A 26983-nucleotide genomic window follows, 5' to 3' on the forward strand; every position below is an offset into this window, starting at 1 on the left:
GGGGAGAGGGTACAAGGGAACTTGGGCCTCCTGAGCCCTGTGGACCTGGACAGAGGGAAGCTGAGGAGGGAGCGGCTGGATGGGCATGAGAAAGCCATCCCCTACCTGAGAGGAACTTACGCAGAAGCTCAAAACAGGGAGGGCCGTTCACACATTCACCTCGGGGGAGGCAAGTTTAGGCACTTGGCTCTGGGTTTAGAGTTGGGTTCAAACCTTGCCTCTGCCGAGTGACCTCGGGCAGTGATGTGGTCATGGTGTTTCCTTACTTCCCAGATGTTATGGGGGAAGTGTTATGACTTCATGAAATTAACATGTGTGAGTGGAGCTTGAGGAATCTGATGGTGGGCAGAGATTCAGCAACAGACCACAAGAGAAACCGAAGTAGAAAAGTTTATTACTCACAGGTCTTGGAGGAGGTACAACGGCATGCCTCAAGGGGCCACACAAGAGGTCAAGGCAGAGCGCAGACAGAGAGGCAGGCCCTGGGGCATATTCCTTTATCAGGGTCTGTGGGTGGAGTGCTCTGGGGTTCCCAGGCTAGGGCTGGATTGGTTAATTCAAGCCGAAAGAGCGGGGTTTTGGTAAGTTGCATGGGGGTCTTATTTCAGGGGCGCATAAGGCATACAGGCAGGGGAGACTGTTGAGCACAGAAGCATACGTTGGCTGGTGACTCCACAGGCTGCGTCTAGGGCATGCGCGTGTATGAAGGGACGTACTGTCAGCGTGAGGCTTCTGCAGGCCGCTTCGGCAAACAAACTGGATGCCAGGGCGGCAATACCATGGAGTAGCTTAGCTAAACTCTCAGCAGGGAAATACCGCGGTGAGGCTTCCATGCCGGAAGGCACGCAAAGGGCCTGGTGTAAGGCCTGGCCCAGAGCGGGTGCTGGGTGCCTGCTACGTGTTTTCTTCATTTGTGTATTTGTCTATTTGGCATCCGTGCCTCACGGGGCCAATTATATTAACTATATTTTCTTATTTTCTGTATTCTTTTCATTTTTAATGCTGACACTTTTTTCTGGGGGTGGGCCGTGCCACGCGGCTTACGGGATCTCAGTTCCCCGACCAGGGATTGAACCCGGGCCCTCGGCAGTGAAAGCGCGGAGTCCTAACCACTGGACCACCAGGGAATTCCCGTTATTTTTTGTATTCTTTTTTTTTTTTTTTTTTTTTTGCGGTACGCGGGCCTCCCACTGTTGTGGCCTCTCCCGTTGCGGAGCACAGGCTCCGGATGCGCAGGCTCAGCGGCCATGGCTCACGGGCCCAGCCGCTCCGCAGCATGTGGGATCTTCCCGGACCGGGGCACGAACCCGTGTCCCCTGCGTCGGCAGGCGGACTCTCGACCACTGCGCCACCAGGGAAGCCCTCCTTTTTGTATTCTTGATGCTGTGGCATCTGGGGGCTTCCCCCCAAGGCCTGCCACTTCTTAGGGATAGCAAAGGGAGCCCATCTTTCCCATGCGCACCAGCCAATGCCCAAACCCCTCTCATCTAACCCTATACGCTCCCACCAGGCCCCAGGCCCAGACAACCCTCCTAGACCCTCCACTCCACCCTGTGCCTGGCTGACTCTTCCCGCCATCCCTTCCCCGAGGATGCTCCGGCCCCTCCCCAGATGGACCAGGCGAGCCCCTGGCAGTGCTCTCTGCAGCCCCGGAAAGCATGCAACACACTTGCAATTATGTAGCGGATTCTGCAGTCATGGGCTTGATGTTTGTCCCTAGAGCTGAGCCCTACGAGGGCAGGGCGGTGGCTGGCTTGTGCTGCCGAATCTCTCTGCCACGCACAGGAAGCACCTGTTGTTGCTGAATGAGCAATGGGGTTGAGACTCATAGGTTGGGCTTTCTCAGAACCAGGTGAGGCAGAATGCTGGGATTCTCTGCTCCCATCTGTACCATCCCCCCACCAGGTCAAGTTCACAGGAGCACAGGAAACACAGCTTTCCAACATGGCCCCCCTCCCCCAATCCCCTGAGCCAGCCCCACCGCCTGCAAAAATGTCAGTTCATTCCCCTCAGGTCTTTAAGCTTTTGTTGAACACAAGCTGGCGCTCAGCACTTAAAGAGCTGACCAGGTGCCCGTCGTTTTAGGAGTATTTGTTGCTATTTTCCCAATCACGGTGTAACCCATGCTCATTGCAGAAAATGCATAGGCACAAACACACACACAAATAAAACTAAAATCAGCTGTAACCCCTCACCCAGGGAAGACCGTGGTTTTGTATTCTAGTGTTTGCTTTTCTGGTCTGATATGGCCATGGCTAGATAGTGCAAAGTTAAACAAGGTTTGGTTACATATCTTGAATAGCAGTAAAGCCTCACACAATCCGTCACAAGGGCAGAAATAGGAGTAAACCCATGAATAACCAAAGTGGCCATTAGTAAAAGTCGATTGTGCAAAAGACAGTTCTTGAAACAAGAGCTCTCAAAACATGGACTAAGCCTCGGGGTACGTTGTTATAAAGCAGCTCGTGTGTCGTGAGGAGGCAGCGACGGTTTATTCTTCACCATGATTGGTTATAATGTTAGGATTTTCTTAAACGATAGGGAATTGGTTACCTCATACCAGTTTGGGGAAACAGTTTCAGTTGTGCTTATGATTTCCAGAGGCAGAAGGAAGGAATGACCCCGGTCAAGTTACTCTTGCAAAACAAGCTAAATTAAACTTTATGTGTACAGGTAAGCCGTCACCGAACCAAACCGGGGTCTGTTTGCCTGCACACAGCAAAGCCAATCTACTGACACTGGGTAGCGGTGAAGGAAAATAAAGCGTTTACTGCAGGTGCCAAGCAAGGAGTCCAGAGGAGCTAGTGCTTAAAAGGCCCAAACTCTCCAATGGCTTTCAGGGAAGGTTTTTAAAGACAGGGTGAGGGAGGGCGGCTGTGGGGTGTGTGATCAGCTGGTGGACATTCTTCTGATGGGTTAGTGGTGAGGTCATCAGGAGTCAACATCGTCAGCCTTCTGGTTCCAACCGGTCTGGGGTCTACGTGCTTGTGGGCAGCATGCAGTTAACTTCTTCCACCTGGTCAGGTTTTCAGTATCTGCAAAACAGCTCGAAGGACGCGGCTCGGAATATTAACTGTAGCCCTTGAGGAGGAACTAAAGGTCCTTGACTTTGTTTAATGGCTAAACCATTATTTTGTTTTGCTTGACTGTTTTCCTTTCTGCATTTTCTCACTTCTCTGATTAAATTTGCTCTTTGGAACTTGGGGAAGGCCTGGGAAGCTAACGTTTTTCTACAGCCAAGACTCAGGTGGAGGACATGGCGGGGTTAGGGTGTGTGTGGGGGGGTCTTCTTTGGGAAGACCCCCGTAGGGTCCTGCTCGGTTACAAAACTGGTTTTGTCTGCTCAGGCAACTTTCAAGGCTGGTCTTCGTTTGTGTTTTACTTTAACAAGCCCATTTTCCTGATGGGGAAATTGAGGAGCAGAGAGATTACATGGCTCGCCCAAGGCTTGCGGCCGCAAATGGACCTCCAGTCAAGATAGCTGAGCTAGCGTGTTTGCACAGATAACACGCTCCAGACACGGAGGAGTGCATCATCGTCCCGTTCCAAGACAAGAAAGGTAAATACGGTATTCAGGCCCTTGAGAGAAGAAGGTCCTCGTTGCCGTGTGCCCATAAAGGAGCCGGGAGCAGATTGTGCCTTGTGGGGTGGGAGTCAAAGCCACAGCCCCACTCACAGCAGCGGGGTTCTGGGACTGGCCCTCTGTGTTCCGTGCGAGCCTGAAAGGGTCTGTGCTTTTGTGAAACTGAAGCAAACTGCTACCCCAATGGCTCTGAGTAGAGTCCTCTCCCAGAAAGTGGAACGCTGGGCCTGACAGCACGTGGGCCACCTACATGGTGCAGAAACCCCAAGTGGAGAAATAAAAGATGGTCCAAGCCAGTGACTTCCTTAGAAGCCACCATAGAAGCCACCTGCCTCATACCCCAGGGCACACGTGCGGTACACACACGGTGCCTTTAGAAGTTGACTCCTGCTGACCATGAAATCATGATGTTGCTGAAGGCCATGAAGAAACCCCCCACCGTGCAGCAGCCAGCAGGTGTGGCAAATGGGCTGAGTCGCATCTAAGAAACGACAGTGATTTGAAAAGGATTTAAAACCAGGTCTATAAAAGTGTTTGAAAACATGGCAACTAAATGCAACACATAATCCTGGACTGGATTCTGTCCTGGCAAAAAATGCTCTGGAAAAGGCGTTGTTGGCTCATTTGTCCCAGTCTTGAAACTTGTCTCTGAGCTTGAAATTATTTTCCAAGAAAAAGTTTTAAAAACCATTTGAAGAGAAAGCACATGGAATAGAGTGCATCACCACAGAAAAGACATTATGAAAAACATGCAGATTTTAAAAGAACCAAATGAAAATTTTAACCGTGAAAAGTAAAGACATCAAGATGCTTTGCAGAGCCCCCACCCCCGGCCCAGCTGTGGTTTGTCTGAGGTTTTCTCTCGTGTGATTGAATTTATGGATTCTTGGAAGGGATATACAACATCAGAGCTTCAAAATACCTGCACCACCTCTGTTTCCTCATGGTTACTCTTCCCATTTGTTTATTTCTGTCTCTTTCGATGAGATTTTTTCTTCCCATCTAAGGTGGATTATCCCTGTCCCTGTTGATACTTTAGAGCAGGGGCCTCGAAAGATTGTTAGAAGTTCTGAGTGTGTGGGTGAGGTTTGTTTGCCTGGGTACGTTCATTGAGGAAACCCTGATATTTCTGTACGTCTGTTGGTCTTTTCTCTGGGGCTGGTCCTAATCCCAGGAGAGAATTCTTCCAGTCTTCTGCCACAAGAATGAAGTCCTGACTGCTGGCTTTCTGTGAGCACAGGAAATGAGTACCACAGCAATGGTTTTAGAACTGAGACCAACAAAATATTCTTTCCAGGGAGGAGTATTTTGTCACTGACATTGTTTAGAACTACTGTCCCATGGTGATTAAAAGCAGAGCAGCTTTTAGCCAGTTTTATTACTGTCTTCAAACAATGCACCCCCTTGTTGCCTGCACCCACCCAGGGTGGCCCCCTTCCACCCTGCTGCCCGTGGTGTGTAACATCCTCCCCCTCCTCGGGCTAAGCTCTGGGTTGTTTCACTCTCTCCGGCTTAGCTTTTGCCTCTTCCGTCATCACCAAAGCCAGCTCCCTGCGTTAAATGTCCCGTTTCTTTTAAATACTCCAGGTGTTTCTGCTTTCCCAGTTGGATACTGATTGCCCCAGAATCAAGTCCTGCTTCCTTGTCTGGAGACTCTCTCTCATGGTGAGTTGTTTGCCTGTGCATTTTGCCTTTGGGGGTTGTGCACTTATGTATAGGGTGCTTTTTCTGTGGGAATCTTGTCATCTTGGATGGGGGTTGTCCCACCAGAGTAGTTTTGCTTGGGAGAAATCCCAGCGCTCTTTCCTGGAGCCACTTTTTTTTTTTTTTTTTTAATGTCAATTTTTAAAGTCGGGGTTTCTGGACCACAACAACGGGCTGAACTTGAACCCCAGACCCATGTGAGGAATAGGCCTGTGGTTATAATTCCCAGGGAGACTTTGTTTCCTCCAGACCAGCTTCCTCGTCTCCTCCGTGAGCCATGGGCAGATTTATTTTGTGTTCATCGCTCTTCATCCCACCTCCCTGCTTCACAGACCCAAGGTTTCATCTCCTGTCCACGTCTGGGTGTAAAACAAGCCTAGAACAGTTAAGAGACCACTAACCCACCACGATGCACAGACAGCACCCGCCTCCATCCCCTCCAGGCTGTCTTCCTTGGTCCCTGGGGATCTCCCTTACTATCTTGGGAGCTCCGCCATTAATTTAAATTGCCGTCTGGCTTGCCTACGTAGTCTAGCATTTCTCGGTGTTTGGAGTGAGACCTGCTTTGAGTTCTCCAGTCTGGTAAGTTTCAGGGAATAGAAGTCTCACACACATTGTTTTAAAACCCAGGAGATTTCATATGACAATCTGTATTTCTGGCTTGTCTTGCTGGGCAAAATAAAAGGGAGGATTCGACAACTCGGATCCCCAAGGCCTTTTCTGGCCACAGATGGATCCAGCCGTGCTCTCCGGCTTGCCCCAGTCTCCCCCTGCCCTTTCCCAGTTGGGCCTGGGCTGCTTCCCTCCTCCCACCCGCCTCCAACTCGGCTTCCTCCCCGGGGGGCCGCCGGGCGCGGGTCCTGCCGAGGCGGCCAGGCTGGCGGGCGCCCGCAGGTTCGGGCCCCAGCGCCGGGGCGCGCGTGGAGCCGCCTGTTGACACAGCCGCGGGCAATCCAGGCGGTCAATGATTAACCGGCCGCGCTGCCGGCACCAGGAAACCCGAGCCGCCCGCGAAAGCGGAGCCGGGCCCGACGGCGGCGGCGGCGGGAGGCGCCGGGCGCGGGAGGCGTGCAGCCCAGCTGGTCTCGCCATGGACGCAGGTAAGAGTGGCGGGCCCGGTGCGCGCTCCCGGGGGTCCCGTCCCCCGGGGAAGGCGAGGGCGACCCCGCCCCGGGCCCCGAGGCTGGCCTGCCCTGGGACGCCTCTCTCTCCCACCCGGAACTGAGGGGCCCGGAGGCCGCTGCGGGGAGTTCGGGCACCTTGGCCGCAGCTCCCTCCGCCGGGGAGGGGCAGCTCTCGGGCGGGCAGCAGATGCCTGGCAGTGGCGATGTGGGGGGCACGTTCCCCTCCTTCCCCCACGCCCCGTCCTTCCTCTAATGACTGTTCACCGGACAAAGGTGGTGAACGGGCTTGGCTGCAGTCCTTGGAGCGGGGAAGGGGGCCACCCTGGCAAGGGGGGCAGAGACAGGGTCAGGGGGGGAGAGAGAGCCGGGAAGAGACGGCAGGAGATCCCGCAGACTGAATCGGGAACCGAGAGAGGCGGGGCGGGGGCCGGGGGCGTGCTAGGTAGCTGGGCAGACGGGGTGCGGGGCGCGGGGAGGCTCAGCCCGGCAACTCCGGCGGCCCGCGGCGCAGCCAGCCCTGGGCGGGGCGGGGGGCGGTGAACTGAGGCCCCGGCCTTGCCCTCGGGAGTCCCAGGCTGGCCGGGCAGGGGGTGGTGGTGACGGCGGCGGGACCCGGAGCGGCGGGCGGTGCGGAGTCCGCCTGACCCACCGCCCCCGCGAACCTGGGGCGGGGCGCACCTAGATTTCTTGTGCAAGGGGCTCCCGAGGGGTTGCTGCTGCGAATGGGGACCGGCCCCGCCTGACTCATCTGTCGCCAGCACCCCGGGCCCTCGAGCACCTCCCACTAAGCTCCCGGCCCCCCTTTCCGGCTGGAATGTCCCGCCGAGGCTCGGGTGTCGAGAACCCGAGAACCCGAGGCCATGGCCGGGCAGCCCCGCCAGCAAATTTATTTATTCTGCAGCCCTATCTCCGCGTCATCGGGCCAGGTATTTACCCAGGCGGCCCGCGTAGCTGCGGTTTTTGTTATGATAACTGGGGCAGGGGCTCGGCGTCTCCCCGGGGCACTCCCGTGCCAGCAACCAAGGGAGCGCCTCCTAGGCTCAGGTTACCTGCTGGGAGCCTCAGTTCTCTCACCTGTGAAACGGGATAATAAGACACACCTGAGGCTGACCTGAGCTACTGTAAGGAAGCTCAGAACAGAGCCTGAGCATGTGTCCACTGTTACTATTTTTATTATTTTATTTTAATTAATTTATTTTTGGCTGCCTTGGGTCTTTGTTGCTGCCCGCGGTCTTTCGCTAGAGCGGGGGCTACTCTTCGTTGCGGTGCCCAGGCTTCTTATTGCGGTGGCTTCTCTTGCTGCGGAGTACGGGCTCTAGGCGCACGGGCTTCAGTAGTTGTGGCTCGCGGGCTCCAGAGCGCAGGCTCAGTAGTTGTGGTGCACGGGCTTAGCTGCTCCGTGGCATGTGGAATCTTCCCGGACCAGGGTTCGAACCCGTGTCCCCTGCGTTGGCAGGTGGATTCTTAACTACTGCGCCACCAGGGAAGTCCCTGTTATTATTTTAAAATGATGGTTACTATTATTATTCTCATTTACAGGTGAGGAAAGGGAGACGTGGAGAGTTTGTCTCTAAGGTCGCAGAGCCAGGGTTCACAGGGTGGCAAAGCTGGCTCAGGGTTAATGCAGATGTCATGTCTGTTCCTCAGGGCCTGGCACCCGATAAATGCTTAAAAATGGTAGCTGCAGTTCCGAGCACTATCACTGCTATTCCCTCGGACATCTTAGTGGCAAAGCTTCATCCACTTAGCAGCCCCACAGGCACCTGACCCTGCTGAAATCATGGTATTTTTGTGGGGTTTGTGTAGAGAATTCTTTTTTTTTTTTTTTTAAGTATAGTTGATTTGAAGTATAGTTGATTTCCAGTGTTGTGTTAGTTTCAGGTGTACAGCAAAGTGATTCAGTTATGTATACATTCTTTTCCAGATTCTTTTCCATTATAGGTTATTATAAGGTATTGAATATAGTTCCCTGTGCTCTACAGTAGGTCCTTGTTGTTTATCTATTTCATATATAGTAGTTTGTAGCTGTTAATCCCAAGCTCCTAATTTATCCCCCATCCCATTCCCCTTTGGTAACCATAAATTTGCTCTCTATGTCTGTGAGTCTGTCACTGTCTTGTAAACAAGTTCATTTGTATCAGTTTTGTAGATTCCACCTGTAAGTGAGATCACATGATATCTGTCTTTCTCTGTGTGCCTGACCGCACTCAGTATGATCATCTCTCGGTCCGTCCAGAATTGTATTTCTGAGCCTAGAACACTAGTCCACAGGAGTTGCCCAGTGGAAACGTGTGGGATTGAATGGCTGGCGGCTGGGTGCCTCTGCCTAGCTGCATATTCACAGGGTGGTTTGGGGGCTTTGTGTACCAAGGGTGGTGGATTTTGGCTGAGAGCTTCATAAGTAGGTCAGCCAGTGGCCCCTGGGCTTAGAGGAAGGCCCTCTAGCGTAGACAGCAAACACAACGTCTCATTTTCCCCACAATGTTCCTTTTGTTCTTGCTGCCTTATTTGAAAACTCCAGCCCTTGGCTGGGTCGGTGAGGTTGGGAGCTGCCCTGGTGTCTCCCGCAGGGATATTTAGGCCACACCCACCCTCCAATAGATCAGCAACCCTGAAGCCCCCGACAGAGGTCCTCTTGGAAGAGCCCAGCTCTCTGGATCAAACTCAGAAGTCGCAAACCTTGCTGACGTTACGTGTGATCTCATTCCTCATTGGCTTTGGTTTCCCCCACTTCTCACCGATTCCCCAAACTGGCCGGAACACCCTTCCAGTTTCTCATCTCCCAGCCGCTTCCTAACCTCAGATGACGGTAGCTAGGGTTAGCGGAGCGCCCAAGCACTGTACATGCGTACACTCATTTCATCCCCACAATAACCCCGAGAAGTGGTGACGTCCCCCTTTTAAGGGTGAGGAAGCAGCCCGGGCAGTCTGGCCCCTGAGCTCCAGCTGCTGATCATGCCCCAGAACCTCAGCCCAGGGACTTCCCTGGCGGTCCAGTGCTTAGGACTTGGTGCTTTCACTGCTGGGGCCCCGGGTTCAATCCCTGGTCGGGGAACTAAGATCCTGCATGCTGCGTGGCATGGCCAAAAAAAAAAAAAAGAACCTCATCCCATATCCACCAGGCCAGCTCTGCCCTGGGCACTGAGAGGGGAGAGAAGAGAGATCTGATCTGCCCTGTTGCTCTTGTCAGCTCCCTTCCCCTCCTCCCCCCGGATGCTGCTAGGCCCGGTGCACCGCCTCCGTACTGCCCAGGTCCGTCCTTTTGGCTGCGTTGGGTCTTCATTGCTGCGTGCAGGCTTTCTCTAGTTGTGGCGAGCGGGGGCTACTCTCCGTTGTGGTGTGCGGGCTTCTCATTGCGGTGGCTTCTCTTGTTGTGGAGCACGGGCTCTAGGCGTCTGGGCTTCATTAGTTGTGGCTCGCGGGCTCTAGAGTGCAGGCTCAGTAGTTGTGGCGCACGGGCTTAGTTGCTCCGCAGCATGTGGGATCTTCCCGGACCAGGGCTCGAACCGGCGTCCCCTGCATTGGCAGGCGGATTCTTAACCACTGTGCCAGGAGGAAAGCCCAATATTTTCAACTTTTGATGGGTTTCTCAGGAGGTAACCCCATCGTGAGTTGAGCAAGATCTGTACCCTCAACACTTGGGTTTTAAACAGCCCCCATTTATTACTGCACAGCCTGGTGTGGCTGGGCTGGGTGCCTGTGGCTTGAGTTTCTCCTGAAGTTGTAGCCAAGTCATCAGCCGGGGTGCAGTCACCTCAAGACTCAGCAGAGGCTGAAAGGCTGCCTGCAAACGCACTCACCTGGTTGTTGGCAGGTTTCGGTGCCTCCTGGGCTGTTGGCTAGGGCCTCAGTGTCCTGTTGCATCACGTGGGCCCCTCCCACCATGGTTCACTTCCTCCTGGAGTTGCCAGAGACAGAGCAATTGACAGGAAGCCATGATCTTTTTAAAACCCAATCTTGGGACTTCCCTGGTGGTGCGGTGGGTAAGCCTCCACACTCCCAACGCAGGGGGCCTGGGTTCGATCCCTGGTCGGGGAACTAGATCCCGCATGTGGCAACTGAGACCCGGTGAAGCCAAAATAAATAAATAAACGAATAAATAAATAAAATATTAAAAGAAAAAGCACCTAATCTCAGAAGTGACCCCATACCTGCTGCCATAGTCCCTTCATTAGAAGTCATGCACGGAATTCCCTGGGGGTCCAGTGTTAGGACTCTTACTGCCGAGGGTGCAGGTTTGATCCCTGGTCAGGGAACTGAGATACCACAAGCCGAGCAACATGGCCAAAAAAAGAAAAGTCACGCAGTAAAAAAGTCATGCAGTCTGGGACACTCAAGGGGAGAGAATTACATGTCAGGAGGCAGGGAGCATAGAGCTGCCTCTGCAGACATATTCCAGTATGGATACAGCACAACTGCTTTATCCATTCATCTGGTTGTGGACTTTGGAGGTTGTTTCCAGTTTGGGTCTACTGCAAACAGAGTTTCTATACAAATTTGTGTGGTTCTATATTTTTATTTCCCTTGAGTAAACACCTAGGAGTGGAATAGCCGAATCTTATGGTATATGTATATTTAACTTCTTAGGAAATTGTCAGACTGTTTCCCAGAGTGGTTTTTACTATTTTATTTTCCTACTTGCAGCGTTTGTTTACGTCCTTACCAAACGTGCTAAGGTTAGCTTGGTTGGTTTTGTTTTTAATTTTAGCTGTTCTAATGGATGTGTAGTGATAAGTCGTTTTAATTGGCATTTCTAACTTTCATGGCATTTCTGATGACTAAAGACATGGAGCATCTTTTTATGTGCTTATTGGCCATTTGAGTGTCTGCTTTGGTGAAGTAGACAAATATTTCGTCCACTTTCTTATTGGGATATTTGACTTAGTATTGAGTTTAAGAGGTCTTTAGGGAGGCCTCTGAGAGAAGAACAAAAGGGCGTGCTGGCTGGGAACCTGAGGGCAGCCTGGATACCTCAGCATGGGTGTAGTCAGGGAGGCGCTGCTCAGAACCGCCAGGACAGGCAATGGACAAGTTCTGACGACCAGGTGGCTTCCAGCAAGGGGCCTCCCCTCCCTGAACCTCAGTTCCCCCCCTCCCCCTGACAACAGGGCTGGTAATCCCTGTTTCATAGCATCAGGAGGTTTCGATGAGATGGCCCCACGCCTGAGGCTGGGCACATGGTAAATGCTCAATAAAGTGGGCTACTGTTTTCATTATTCTAATTGAGAGTGCTTAAGAGCCTGGGCTCTGGAGCCAGACAGCCTGGATTCACACTCTGGCTCTCCCTCTTCCTAGCTGGGTGACCTTGGGCAAGTCACTTTGCCTCTCGGGCTACAGTTTCCTCCTCTGTCTACTGGAACTAATAATCGCTTTATACAGTGTTGATACAACTCCTTTGTCTGATGTATGTGTTATATTTTCTCCCACTCTGTGATGTGACTTTGTATTTCTTAGTGATGTCTTTTGAAGAAAGTTTTTTATTTTGAAGTCCAATATATGCATTTTTTTCTCCTATGGATCATGCTTTTGGTGTCATACATAGTATTTATTTATCTAGTCTAAGGTCACAAAGATATTCTCCTATATTTTTTCCAGAAGTTTTATAGTTTTAGGTGTTACATTTGGGTTTATGATGTATTTTAGTTAATTTCTGTGTATGTTGTGAGGAAAGAGTCAATATTCACTTTTTTCCCACAAAGATAGCCAGTTGCTCTTACACCAGTTATTAAAAAGACTTTCCTTTCCCCATTTGGCAAAAATCAACTGACCAAATAGATATGTGCGTCTGTTTTGATACTCTACTATTTTAGTGCTACATTGATGTATGTGTCTATCATTTCATTAATACGAACTGTCTCGTTTATTGTAGATTTAGAATAAGCCTTGAAATCAGGTAAAGTCCTCCAGTTTTGTTTTGTTTTTTTAAAGAATGTCCTTTTTATTTATTTTATTTTTCTAAAAGCCAAGCATTTATTTTAATAAGCATGCATGGTTAATATTTTTTTAAGATTTTTTTGATGTGGACCATTTTTAAAAAATTAATTTATTTATATTTATTTTTGGCTGTGTTGGGTCTTCGTTTCTGTGCAAGGGCTTTCTCCAGTTGCGGCGAGCGGGGGCCACTCTTTAACGCGGTGCGCGGGCCTCTCACTGTCGCGGCCTCTCTTGTTGCGGAGCGCAGGCTCAGTAGTTGTGGCTCACGGGCTTAGTTGCTCCGCGGCATGTGGGACCTTCCCAGACCAGGGCTCGAACCTGTGTCCCCTGCATTGGCAGGCAGATTCTTAACCACTGCGTCACCAGGGAAGCCCCATGGCTAATATTTTTAAAGTGAATTTAGTGCTTTACAACAGTTAGAAAACTTTCTGTTTAGACAGAAAACTTTCCCCAACTTCTTTACAGTTATTTCAAAAGGATTACATGAATTTATTATACTCTGTCCTGTGTTTCATCCTCTTATATTATGATAATGCTAATATTTTATGCTAATTCTTACTGAACTTCGATAATCTATGTCATATTTGAAAAGTTAGAATTACACCTTCTGGAAATCTTCAAATAGTTACAATCACTGAGAACATTATTCTCACATGTCCATTTTAAGAAGAATTTTAAGGAAAAAGAAGTCTTCCCCACTAATCCCTCCATTCCTCACACCATCATATATTTTCACCTGCTTGGAATCGAGAATTATGTGGTCAGCCCCAAATCCTTCCTACCTAAAATACTCTTTCATCCTTTAAAGAGTTTTTTGTTTATTTTTTTAAATCTTTATTTTTTTTTGGCCGCGCTGTGCAGCTTGCAGGATCTTAGTTTCCCAACCAGGGATCAAATCCGTGTCCTTGGCAGGGAACTCCCCAGATATTTTTTCCTTGTGATGAGAACTCCCAGGATCCACTCTTTTAACAACTTTCATACATAACATTCAGCAGTGTTAATTTATCATGTTGTACATTACATCTCTAGTACCCATCTTATAACTGGAAATATTTTTATAATTTTATCTTATAACTGGAAATTTGTACTTTTTAAAAAAAATTTTGGCTGTGCGGCTTGTGGGATCTTAGTTCCCCAACGAGGGATCCAACCCGCGCCCTTGGCAGTGAAAGCACGGAGTCCTAACCATTGGACTGCCAGGGAATCCCCTGTTTTTACATTTTTCAAGCCGTTAAAAAAAATTGAAGTATAGTTAAATTACAATATTGTGTTAGTTTCAAGTGTACAGCAAAGTGATATATATATATATGTATACCCTTTTTCAGATTCTTTTCAATTATAGGTTATTACAAGATATTGAATATAGTTCTTGTGCTGTACAGTAGGATCTTGTTTATCTCTTTTATATATAGTATTATAGTTTGTATCTGCTAATCCCAAACTCCTTATTTATCCCTCCCTCCCCCCTTTCCCCTTTGGTAACCATAAGTTTGTTTTCTATGTGTGTGTCTGTTTCTGTTTTGCAAATAAGTTCCTTCGTATAATATTTTAGATTCTGCACGTAAGAAATATCACGTGATGTTTGTCTTTCTGTGTCTGACTCACTTCACTTAGTATGATCATCTCTAGGTCCATCCATGTTGCAGCAAATGGCATTATTTCATTCTGTCTCTTTTTCTTTTTTGGTTGAGTAGTATTCCATTGTGTGTGTGTGTGTGTGTGTGTATTACACATACATACATATATATACACATACATATATATATACACCACATCTTCTTTAACTCTGACTTTTTTTTTTTCTTTTTTGGCTGTGTTGGATCTCTGTTGCCGCGCGCGGGCTTTCTCTAGTTGCGGCGAGTGGGGGCTACTCCTCGTTGCGGTGCATGGGCTTCTCATTGCGGTGCCTTCTCTTGCTGCGGAGCACGGGCTCTCGGCGCCCGGGCTTTGCCTATTTTATCTGATATAAAAAGAGCCACTCCAGCCTTTTTTGCTTACTGTTTATTTGGCATATCTTTTTCCACCCATTTACTTTCAGCTGTCTGTGTCTTTATATTTAAAGTTTATCTATTGTAGGTTGCTTGTAAGTCTTGGTTTTTATTCATTACGTCAATCTCTGCATTTTAACTGGAAAGTTTAGACCATCAACATTTAAAGTAATTATTGATATGGTTGCATTTAAGTATATAATTTTATTACTGTTTTCTCTTTGCCTCTGTTTTGTTCCTCTGGTTTCCATCTCTTCCACTCCCGTGCTGTGCCCCACTCCCTACCTTTTTTGGGTATGACTTAAATATTTTCTAGTATTCCATTTTATCTCTTGGTGTTATGGCTGCATATCTTCATGTTATTCTTTTAGTGGTTGCTCTAGGGGTTAAAATACATACCTAACTTTTCATAGTCTAGTTTGAGTTAGTATTGTATCACTTCCAGTAAAATGTAGAACCTTGTAACCTTGGAGGTCTCTTTACCCTCATGCCCATCCATTTATAAGCTTAATAAGTGTTATAGTTTTCACGTGTAATACATCTGTACACATTGCAAACTCATCATAAAATCTTATAATTTTGGCCTTCCACCGGCATATATTAGAGGATTTAAGAGGAAAAAGTTATCTTTTATATTCACCCCAATAATTATACATCTGTGGTTCTTCCTTTATTTCTGAAGTTTCAAGTTTACCTCTGGTATTATTTCTTTTCAGCCCAAAGAACTTCTTTTAGCCTTTCTGTTAACAGAAGTTCTCTGGCAAGGAATTCTCTTAGTTTTCTTTCATCCGAGAATGACTTTATTTTACCTGTGGTAGGCAGAGCTCTAAAGATGACACCCAGGTTTCCCTTCCCTAGTTATTCAATCAAACACTAGTATAGGTACTGCTGTGAAGGGATTTTACAGATGGAATTAAAGTCTCAAGTCAGTTGATCTTAAAATACAGAGAGTTTTTTTCTGGGTGGGCCTGACCTAATCAGGCGAGCCCTTTAAGAGCAGAAATATCTCTCTACCTGGTAGCAGAAGGGAAGACAGGGAATTTTGAAGCATGAGAGGGATCTGATGTGCATCCCTGGCTTTAATGATCGAAATAGTCACATGGGAAGGATGGTGGGCAGCCTCTGGGAGCAGAGAACCTCAGACCCACAGAACTGGAATTTGCCAACAACCTGAATGAGCTTGCATATAGATTCTTCCTTAGAGCTCCAGGTAAGAGCCCACTCCAACTGATACCTTGATGTCGGCCTGGTAAGACCCTGAGCTGAGTCAGCCTGGACTTCTGACCTACAGAACTGTGAGTTAGCACGTGAGCATTTTGGTAATTTTTCCCCATTAAGAAAATTGTTGTAAAATACACATAACGTAAAATTTATCATCTCAACAATTTTCAAGTGTACAGTTCAGTGGTACTAAATGCATTTACACTGTTGTGTAACCATCACCACCATCCATCTCCATAATTTCTTTCATCTTTCCACGCTGAAACTCTCTACCCATTAAATAATGTCTCCATTCCCCCCCCCCCCGCCCCCCGCTATCCCAGTTCCTGGTAACCACCATTCCCCTGTCTGTCTCTGAGCTTGACACCTCTAAGGACCTCAGACAGTGGAATCATACAATATTTGCTTTTTTGTCCCTGGCTTATTTCACTTAGAGTAACGTCCTTAAGTTTCCTCCTTGTTGTCATAATTTCCTTCCTTTTAAAGGCTGAATAATATTCCATTGTATGGACAGACCACACTTTGCTTATCCATTCATCTGTTGGTAGACACTTGGGTTGCTTCCACCTTTTAGTTTTTGTGAATGGTGCTGCTATGAACATGGGTGTATAAATATCTCTTAAAGCTCCTGCTTTCAGTTCTTCTGGGTATATACCCAGAAGTGGAATTATTGGTTAATGTGGAAATTCTATTTTATTTATTTATTTATTTAAAGCATTAATTTTTTTATTTAGCCGCACCATGAGGCTTGTGGGATCTTAGTTTCCCGACCAGGGATTGAACTCAGGCCACAGCAGTGAAAGGGCCGAGTCCTAACCACTGGACTGCCAGAGAATTCCCTGGAAATATTCTATTTTTAGTTTTTTGTGGAATTGCCATATGACTGCACCATTTTACATTCCCACTAACAGTGCACAAGGGCTCTGATTTCTCCACATCCTAGCCTCTGGGTTTTATTTATTTATTTATCTATCTATCTGTCTATTTATTTATTTATTTATTGTTGCTGTACACGGGCCTCTCACCGTTGTGGCCTCTCCTGCTGCAGAGCACAGGCTCTGGACGCACAGGCTCAGCGGCCATGGCTCACGGGCCCAGCCGCTCCGCGGCATGTGGGATCCTCCCGGACCGGGGCACAAACCCGTGTCCCCTGCATCGGCAGGCGGACTCTCAACCACTGCGCCATCAGGGAAGCCCGGTTTTATTTATTGTTTGATTGTAGTCATTATATGGATGTGAGGTGGATGGGTGTTGTAAGCTACTATATTTATGATAATTTGTTAGACAGCAATAGAAAATGAATACATGCCTTTATTCCTGAAGGACATTTCCTTTATGTTTTATTTTATTTTTATTTTTTGGGGCCTCGTGGCATGTGGTACCTTAATTCCCCAACCAGGGGTCAAACCCGCCCTCCCCTGCTCTGGAAGCACAGAGTCTTAACCACTGGACTACCGGGGAAGTCCTTGAAGGACATTTCCTTTAGATATCGATTTCTGGGTGGATCCACTGTCTTCTGACCTCGGGTCGTCTCTTGACTATCTATGGAAATTCAAATTGTTGTTCCCCTGTATATAACGTGTCATTTTTCTCTGCCTGTTTTCAAGGCTTTGTTGTTATCCTTGGTTTTGGGAAGTTTTATGGTGATGTATCTGGGTGGTTTGCTCCCACAGAGTGCCTGTTTTGGATTTTCTGAGTTTTATGAATTTGTCTTTCACCACATTTAGGAAGTTAGCAGCCGTTATTACTTCAAATATATTTTTCCTAAAATCTGTCCTGGGACTTGACTGGTACATGGAGTGAAGACCTTCTTGTGTTACCACACAGGTCCCTGAGGCACTATGCTTTTTTTTTTTTTTTCTTCACTTTAATCTGTTTGTTGGATTGGTGCTTCTTCAAGTTCACTGACTTTTTTCCCCTGTCACCTCCATTTTGATATTGAGACCAATCAGTGAATTAAAAAAAAAAATTCAGTGTAAAGCAATTATACCCCAATAAAGATGTTAAAAAAAAATTCAGATACTATGTGTTTTAGCTGAAAATTTCCAGTTGGTTCCTTTTGTTTCCCATCAAACTTTCTAATTCTTTATTGAGAGCTTTTCTCAAGTGTGTTTATCTTTCCTCATGGAGCCTAGTTATAACAGCCGTTTTTTCTGATAATTCCAACGTCTAGGTCATCTCCAGGTGGACATATGTTGATTGTCTTTTCCCTTGAGGACTGGTCACATTTTCCTAGTTCTTTGTATGGTGAATGATTTTGGGATTGTGTGCTGTACATTGCGAATATTATGTTGTGTAGGTTCTCAGTCCTGTTATAATTCCCTGGAAAGTCTTGATATGTTTTGTTTTAGTAGGCAATCAACCTTGGTAGTTTCAGATCACTAGTTGTTTCACCTTGTATGAGTAGCATTTCCAATCTTGGTCCAGTTTTCTGTTTTTGTATTGAGGTACAATTGCCATAACATTACATTAATATCAGGTGTACAATGTAATGATTTGATATTTGTATATATTGTGTAATGATCACCACAATAAGTCCAGTTAACATCTATCACCATAATAGTTAGAAAAATTGTTTTCTTGTGATGAGAACTTTCAAGAACCACTCTTCTAGCTACTTTCAAATATGCAATACAGTATTTTTTTTTAAGGTTTTTTGTTTTGTTTTTTGGCTGTGTTGGGTCTTTTTTGCTGCGTGCAGGCTTTCTCTAGTTGTGGCGAGCGGGGGCTACTCTTCGTTGCAGTGTGCGGGCTGAGACATTGCTGTGGCCTCTCTTTGTTGTGGAGCACGGGCTCTAGGTGTGTGGGCTTCAGTAGTTGTGGCACACAGGCTCAGTAGTTGTGGCTCACGGGCTCTAGAGTGTAGGCTCAGTAGTGGTGGTGCATGGGCTTAGTTGCTCCACGGCATGTGGGATCTTCCTGGACTAGGGATCGAACCTGTGTCCCCTGCATTGGCAGGCAAATTCTTATCCACCACGTCACCAGCGAAGTCCCAACAATACAGTATTATTAACTATAGTCACCATGCTGTACACTACATCCCCAGGACTTATTTATTTTATAACTGAGTTTGTACCTTTTGACGCCCTTCACTCATTTTGCCCACCTCCATCCCCACTTCAGGCAACCACCAATCTGTTCTCTATATCCATGAACTCAGGTTTTTTATTTTTTAATTTTGTTTTCAGATTTCACATGTAAGTGAGATCATGCAGTGTTTGTCTTTCTCTGTCTGACCTATTTCACTTAGCGTAATGCTCTCAAGGTCCATCCCTGTTGTTGCAAATAGCAAGATTTCATTCTGCTGAATAATATTCTTTTGTGTGTGTGTCTAGATATATACCATTTTCTTTATCTGTTCATCCATCGGTGGACACTTAGGTTGTTTCCACGTCTTAGCTATTGAAAATAATGCTGCAATGAACGTGTGAGTGCATATAGCTTTTTGAGTTAGTGTTTTCGTTTCCTTCAGATAAATACCCAGAAGTGGAATTGCTGGGTCATATAGTAGTTCTATTTTTAATTTTTTCAGGAATCTCCATACTGTTTTCCATAGTGGTGGCGCCAGTTTATGTTCCCACCAGCAGTGCACAAGGGTTCCATTTTTTCCACCTCCTCACCAACACTTGTTATTTCTTTTTGATGATAGCCATTCTAACAGGTGTGGGGTGATATTGTGGTTTTGATTTGCATTTCCCTGATTAAGCATCTCTTCATGTACCTGTTGGCCCCCCTTATGTCTTTGGAAAAATGTCTGCTCAGATCCTCTGTCCAGTTTTTTTAAAAAATTTATTTATTTATTTGGCTGTGCCAGGTCTTAGTCGTGGCACACGGGATCTTAGTTGCAGCATGCAGGCTCTTAGTTGCAGCATGCTTGTGGGATCTAGTTCCCTGACCACGGATCGAACCTGGGCTCCCTGCATTGGGAGCGTGGAGTCTTAACCACTGGACCACCAGGGAAGACCCCTCTGCCCAATTTTTAATTGTGGGTTTATTTTTTGCTATTGAGTTTTATGAGTTTTTTATATACTTTGGATATCAACCTGTTATCAAATATATGATTTGCAAATATTTTCTCCCATTCAGTAGGTTGCCAATTCATTTTGTTGATGGTTTCCTTTGCTGTGCAGAAACTTTTTAGTTTGATGTAATCCCAACTTGGGTGTTTTTGCTTTTGTTGCCTTTGCTTTTGGCTTCAAATCTAAAAAAATCATTGTCAAGACTGATGTCAAGAAGCTTACTGCCTATGTTTTCTTTTGGGAGTTTTATGGTTTCAGGTCTTACACTCAAGTTTTTAAACCATTTTGAGTTAATTTGGGGATATGGTGTAAGATAGTGGTCCAGTTTCATTCTTTTGCATGTGGCTGTCCAATTTTCCCAACACCATTTATTGAAGAGACTGTCCTTTCCCCATTGTGTATTCTTGGCTCCTTTGTCATAAATTAATTCATGATATATATGTTGGTTTACTTCTGAGCTTTTTCTTCTTTGACATTCATCTGTGTATCTGTTTTTATGCCAATACCACACTGTTTTGATTAGTGTAACTTTGTAATATAGTTTGAAATTGGGGAGCATGACGCCTCCAGCTTTGTTCTTCTTTCTCAAGATTGCTTCGGCTATTTGAGGTCTTTTGTGGTTCCATACAAATTTTAGGATTGTTTCTCCTATTTCTGTGAGAAATGCTGTTGGAATTTTGATAGGAGTTGCACTGAACCTGTAGATTGCTTTGGGTAGTATGGGTATTTTAACAACATTAATTCTTCCAATCCATGAGCACAGACTATCTTTTATTTGTCTTCTTCAATTTCTTTCACTGAGGGCTTATTGTTTTCAGTGTACAGATCTTTCATCTGCTTGGTTAAATTTATTCCTAAGTATTCTATTTGATAAGTATTTTATTCTATTTGATAACGGGATTATTTTCTTAATTTCTCTTGTAGTTTGCTATTAGTGTATAGAAATGCAACAGAGTTTTGTATATTGAATTCATATTCTGCAACTTTACTGAATTCATTTATTAATTCTAAAGGCTTTTTGGGTTTTCTATATATAATATCATGTCATCTAAAATAGTGACAGTTTTACTTCCTCTTTTCCAATTTGGATTCCTTCTATTTCTTTTTCTTGTCTGATTGCTGTGGCTAGGACTTCCAATACTCTGTTGAATAAAAGTGGTGAGAGTGAGCACCCTTGTCTTGTTCCTGATCTTAAAGCAAAAGCTTTTCAGTTTTTGTTTTCTTTTTACCATTAATATGATATTGGCTGTGAGCTTATCGTACGTGACCTTTATTATTATGTTGAGGTACATTTCCGCTATACCCACTTTGTTGAGTGTTTTTATCATATATAGATATTGAATTGTCAAATGCTTCATCCACATCTATTGAGATGATCATATGATGTTTGTTCTTCATTTTGTTTATGTGGTATACCACATTGATTTTTTTGCAGTTGTTGAATCATCCTTGCATCTCTGTAATAAATTCTATTTGATGATGATGTATGACTCTTTTAATGTATTGTTGAATTTTGTTTGCTAATATTTTTTGTTGAGGATTTTTATGTCTTTGTTTATCAGGGATATTGGTCTGTAATTTTCTTGTGGCATCCTTTTCTGGTTTTGATATCAAGGTAATGCTGGCTTCATAAAATGTGTTTGGAAGTGTTTCTGCCTCTTCTACATTTTTGGTAGAGTTTGAGGATTGGTATTAATTCTTTGAATGTTTGGTAGCCATCTGGTCCTGGATTTCTGTTTGCTGGGAGGTTTTTGATTACTGATTCAGTCTCCTAGTAATCAGTCTGTTCAGATATTCTTTCTTATGATTCAGTGTTGGCAGATTGTATGTGTCTAGGAATTTATGTTTTCTAGGTTGGCAAATTTGTTGGCATGTAATTTTTCATAGTAGTCTCTTATGAGCCTTTGTATTTCTGTGGTATTGTGTCCTCTTTCATTTTTTATGTTATTTATTTGAATCTTCTCTTTTTTTCTTAGTCTACTAAAGATTTGTCCATTTTATCTTTTCAAAGAACCAGCTCTTAGTTTCTTTAATATTTTCTATTGTCTTTTTAATCTCTATTTTATTTATCTCCACTCTGATCTTTGTTATTTCCTAACTTCTGCTAGCTTTGGGCTTCATTTTTTCTAGTTCCTTGAGGTATAGAGTGTTTTTTTGAGATTTCTGATGTTGTATAGGCATTTATTGTTATAAACTTTCCTCCTAGAACTGCTTTTGATGCATTGCATAGGTTTTGGTATGTTCTATCCATTTTCATTTGTCTGGAAGTATTTATTTATTTATTTATTTATTGGCTGCACTGGGTCTTTGTTGCTGTGCGCAGACCTTCTCTAGTTGCAGTGAGTGGGGGCTACTCTTCGTTGCTGTGCCCGGGCTCTCTCTTGTGGCTTCTCTTGTTGCAGAGCATGGGCTCTAAGCACACAGGCTTCAGCAGTTGTGGCGTGTGGGCTCAGTAGTTGTGGCGCACGGGCCCAGCTGCTCTGTGGCATGTGGGATCCTCCCAGACCAGGGATTGAACCCATGTCCCCTACATTGGCAGATGGACTCCTAACCACTGCACCACCAGGGAAGTCCCTGAAGGTATTTTTTAAAATTTCCCTTTTGATTTCTTCTTTGACGCATTGGTTGTTCAGTAGCATGTTGTTTAATCTCCGTATTTGTGAATTTTCCAGTTTTCTTTTTGTAATTGATTTCTGGTTTCATACAATTGTGGTTGGCAAAGATGCTTGATATGATTTCAATCTTCTTAAATTTATAAAGCTTACTTTGTGGCCTACCATTATTTATCCTGGAGAATGTTCCATGTGCACTTGATGAGAATGTGTGTTGTTTCTTTTGAATCGAATATTCTGTATATATCTGTTGAGTTTATCTGGTCTAACATGTCCTTTAAGGTTGCTGTTTCCTTATTGATTTTTTCTTTTTTGTTTGGATGATTTTTCCATTGATGTAAGGTGGGTATTAAAGTCCACTATTATTGTATTGCTGTCGATTTCTTTCTTTAGGTCTGTTATTATTTGCTTTTATGTTTAGGTGCTCCTATGTTGGTTGCATAAATATTTATTAATGTTATATCTTCTTGTTGGATTTGACCCCTTTATCATTTTGTAATGCTCTTCTTTGTCTCTTATTACAGTCTTTGTTTTATAGTCTCTTTTTGTTATATAAGTAGAGCTACCCCAGGCTTTTTGGCTTCCTTTTGCATTGAATATGTTTTTCTGTTCCTTCATTTTCAGTCTGTGTGTGTGCTTACATATGAAGTGAATCTCCCGTAGACGGCAAATAGATGGATCTTGTCTTTTTATCCATTCAGCCACTCTGTCTTTTGGAGAATTTAGTCCATTTACCTTTAAAGTAATTGATAGGTATGCACTTATTGCCATTTTGTTCATCGTTTTCTGGCTTTTTTAGTGGTCCATTTTTTTTTTTAAAAAAAGGAATTTTGCCTTTAAAAAAATTATTTATTTATTTATTTATTTATTTATTTATGGCTCTTCGTTTCTGTGCAAGGGCTTTCTCTAGTTGCGGCAAGTGGGGGCCACTCCTCATCGTGGTGCGCAGGCCTCTCACTATCGCAGCCTCTCTTGTTGCGGGGCACAGGCTCCAGATGCGCAGGCTCAGTAATTGTGGCTCACAGGGCTAGTTGCTCCGTGGCATGTGGGATCTTCCCAGACCAGACCAGGGCTCGAACCTGTGTCCCCTGCATTGGCAGGCAGATTCTCAACGACTGCACCACCAGGGAAGCCCTAGCAGTCCAGATTTTAGTCTTTCTTATGCTGGTCTAGGTCTGTCCCCTACACATGCAGCTTGGGGGTGAGTCTAAGACTTTTGTGGATCCATTCTAAGATGACTAACCATTCCAGTTTGCCTGGGACTAAGGGGTTTGCCTGGATGCGAGATTTTCAGTAGTAAACCCGGGGAAGTCCTGGGCAAGTTGATATATGTTGGTCACCCCAGTGCACATACAAAACTAGGGGATACCCCTATGAAGCTACTTCCTCTCTAGGATTTCCCCACTATTTCCACTCTGCAGGGGCCCTTTCCTGGTTCCTCTGGCTAGAATGACAGAGTTTCCGGTGGAGTTTTAGCTGCTCATTCTGGTGCTCTACCACGTGGCTCTGTGACTGGAGCTTTGAGCTTCAAGGGAAATGAGAGGAAAACAAATGGGAAATTCACCCCCTTTATGGTCACTTCTGCGTTCTGACTGCACTCCACGATCTGCTTGCTTTTGTTCACTTTTCAGGGTCTTTGGGTAGTTTCTTCTGTATTTTGTCTAGCGTTTTTAGTAGTGATCAGCAGGAGAGAGAGGCTTTAAAAAGCTGGTAAAATATATGTAAGAATTACCATTTTAACCATTTATAAGTGTACAGTTCAGAGGCATTAAGTACATTAATGCTGTTGTGCAACCATCACCACCGTCCACCTCCAGAATGTTTTCATTATTGCAAACTGAAACTCTGTCCCCATTAAACACAAACTCCTCATCCCTCACCAGCCCCGGTAATGTGGAGAGATGTAGGTTTTTATTTTTTAATTTTTTTTAACATCTTTATTGGAGTATGATTGCTTTACAATGGTGTGTTAGTTTCTGCTTTATAACAAAGTGAATCAGTTATACATATACATATGTTCCCATATCTCTTCCCTCTTGCATCTCCCTCCCTCCCACCCTCCCTATCCCACCCCTCCAGGCGGTCACAAAGCACTGAGCTGATCTCCCTGTGCTATGCGGCTGCTTCCCACTAGCTATCTACCTTACGTTTGTTAGTGTATATATGTCCATGCCTCTCTCTCGCCCTGTCACAGCTCACCCTTCCCCCTCCCCATATCCTCAAGTCCGTTCTCCAGTAGGTCTGTGTCTTTATTCCTGTCTTACCCCTAGGTTCTTCATGACATTTTTTTCCCTTAAATTCCATATATATGTGTTAGCATACGGTATTTGTCTTTCTCTTTCTGACTTACTTCACTCTGTATGACAGACTCTAGGTCTATCCACCTCATTACAAATAGCTCAATTTCGTTTCTTTTTATGGCCGAGTAATATTCCATTGTATATATGTGCCACATCTTCTTTATCCATTCATCCGATGATGGGCACTTAGGTTGTTTCCATCTCCGGGCTATTGTAAATAGAGCTGCAATGAACATTTTGGTGCATGACTCTTCTTGAATTATGGTTTTCTCAGGGTATATGCCCAGTAGTGGGATTGCTGGGTCATATGGTAATTCTATTTGTAGTTTTTTAAAGGAACCTCCATACTGTTCTCCATAGTGGCTGAACCAATTCACGTTCCCACCAGCAGTGCAAGAGTGTTCCCTTTTCTCCACACCCTCCAGCATTTATTGTTTCTAGATTTTTTGATGATGGCCATTCTGACCGGTGTGAGATGATATCTCATTGTAGTTTTGATTTGCATTTCTCTAATGATTAATGATGTTGAGCATCCTTTCATGTGTTTGTTGGCAGTCTGTATATCTTCTTTGGAGAAATGTCTATTTAGGTCTTCTGCCCGAGATGTAGGTTTTTAAAGCCTCTGTGTGCAAGATGTTTGTTAATGATCCATTGGCCAAAGCAAGTCACATGGCCAAGTCCGGATTCAAGGGGTAGAGAAATAGAGGGAACAGCATGGGTAGAGGTGTGGAGGCACGAACACCAGATGGGTGTGTAGGAGATGCCCTGAGTGAGACCCTGCCTGCTGCAGGAAGAGGGTGGGGAGCTCTCAGGGGCTCAGTACTCCCTGCCATTGGGGATCCCTCCCCTAAGGATCCCTAGCCTCTGACTCCGCCCACCAGCTGTATGGGAGGTGGAGGTGGGGGGAAGGATGGGAGGGGGATTTCAGCAAGGCTTCTCCACCCTCACCAGCACTGTCACTTTCATGTCTGATTTACTTAATTCTCTGCCTTCTATAACCCTTCAAGACACTTAGGAAATGAACCTCAAAAGCCACGCCCTGGGCTGTCTGTCCCTGCTGTGGGTCCTTGAATGCCCACCCAGGTCCAGGCGGTCTGCCCCAGGACCCTTCCAGGCTGTTCCTCCAGGACCTACCTGAGGCCTAGAGGTGCTCAGCTGGTCAGAACTGCTCTTAGGAGGTGCAGGGGGACCTTCAGGAGTTGCTGGGACCAGCTGGGGTGCCTTCAGAGTTTATGGTACGGATGCTGGAGGCCAGGACCAGGGAGGGAAGGCAGCTGGGCAGCTGAGGGCCTCTGAGCGCCCTCCAAGCTGCTGGGTGGGCTGCTCTCCGCCCACTGCTCCTGGCCTCTCCCTGCCCCTCCCCCACCCCATTCCTGTTTCTGTTCCTTCTCTGCCTCAGAAGGCACTTGGCCCTTAGTGACCTCCTGCCTCTTTGAAGTCACTTGGCTTGGCTGGGGTCCGACCACTCCAGAGCCGAGAACCTGATTGGCTCAGCTAATCTCCTCAGACCAGCCCCCATTGGACGGTGTCTCAGCACAGCCTATGAGGGGGCTGCCCTGGGCTGAAGCTTCTTCTGGGTTCAATCGGCTGCGGCAGCAGGACTGTGGGGACAGGGCCACCTCCCAGCAGGGGCAGTCTGGACGAGGGGCTGGCAGGTGTGGGCAAGGCCTGCCTTCCATCCCAGCCGGCCATACGTACTGGCTGTGTGATCACCAGGAAGGCACCTCACCTCTCTGAGCCTTAGTTTTCTTGTCCTATTGTTGCACTTTGGGTAAAAATTCAAGGGCCCAGCTTGGAGAAGCCTGAGTGCGGGGTTCACCAGGGGTCAGGATCGGCACGGTCACTGTGACTTTCTCCTTGGAGGCGCTGTGTTCTGGGGTTTGGGGGGAGGACTCCCACCTGGCCCGGCAGCCTCTTGGGGGCTCACCACCCCTGCCATTTCTTCCCAGGAGCGGACGCGAAAGGGGGCGGCAGCCCCGAGGACGCCGGGAGCGCTGCGCGCCCCGCGCGCCCCGAGCTCCCGCAGCTCCCTCGCCGCCCGCAGCTCCTGGAGGAGGACGGAGGGCCCAACGAGGAAGCGGCCGCGGACGGAGGCAGCGCCCCGGCGCCGGAGGGCACCCCCGGCGACCCCCCGGCCGAGGCCTCCGCGACGACCCCTGACCAGGCCCAGGCCGCGGGCGACGCCCGGCAGCCGCCCAAGGCGGCGGCCGGCGGGGTCCCCAACATCGGCTTCGTGGGCGAGCCCCCGCCCTACGCGCCGCCCGACCCCAAGGCCACGCACCTGCTCTACCCGCCGCCCTTCCCGCAGCCCGTGCTCTTCCCGCCCGCGCCCTCCGCCTCCGCCCTGTACCCCCCGCCCGCGCCGCTCTTCCCCGCGCCCACTGCGCAGCCACTCTTCGCTCCCTTCCCGGTGGTGAGTCAGACCGCGGGCGCCGCCTCCCTCCCTGTTCACTCGCCCCTCCCTCCTCCCCTCGCCCCTCCCTCCTCCCCTCGCCCCT

General features: G+C 46.7%; 1 protein-coding gene across 3 annotated transcripts in view; it reads left to right on the forward strand.

Moving 5' to 3' along the window:
- Positions 1–2932: 2932 nt before the first annotated feature.
- Positions 2933–26983, forward strand: part of PRRT1B (proline rich transmembrane protein 1B) — a 29707-nt gene continuing 5656 nt past the window's right edge. The window contains exons 1-4 of one of the 3 annotated variants that reach the window (XM_029203201.1): positions 2933–3099; positions 5171–5248; positions 6282–6387; positions 26435–26898. In XM_029203201.1, coding sequence (XP_029059034.1) covers positions 5246–5248; positions 6282–6387; positions 26435–26898 — 573 coding nt within the window. In that variant the 5' untranslated portion in view covers positions 2933–3099; positions 5171–5245. Of the gene's footprint in view, positions 3100–5170; positions 5249–6192; positions 6388–7094; positions 7338–26434; positions 26899–26983 lie in introns of those variants that run through there. The other 2 variants (XM_029203199.1, XM_029203200.1) reach the window with 2 other exon arrangements.

This window comes from Monodon monoceros, unplaced genomic scaffold (genome assembly GCF_005190385.1).
Source record: "Monodon monoceros isolate NGI ecotype Baffin Bay Population unplaced genomic scaffold, NGI_Narwhal_1 Super_Scaffold_5, whole genome shotgun sequence".
Taxonomy (NCBI): domain Eukaryota; kingdom Metazoa; phylum Chordata; class Mammalia; order Artiodactyla; family Monodontidae; genus Monodon; species Monodon monoceros.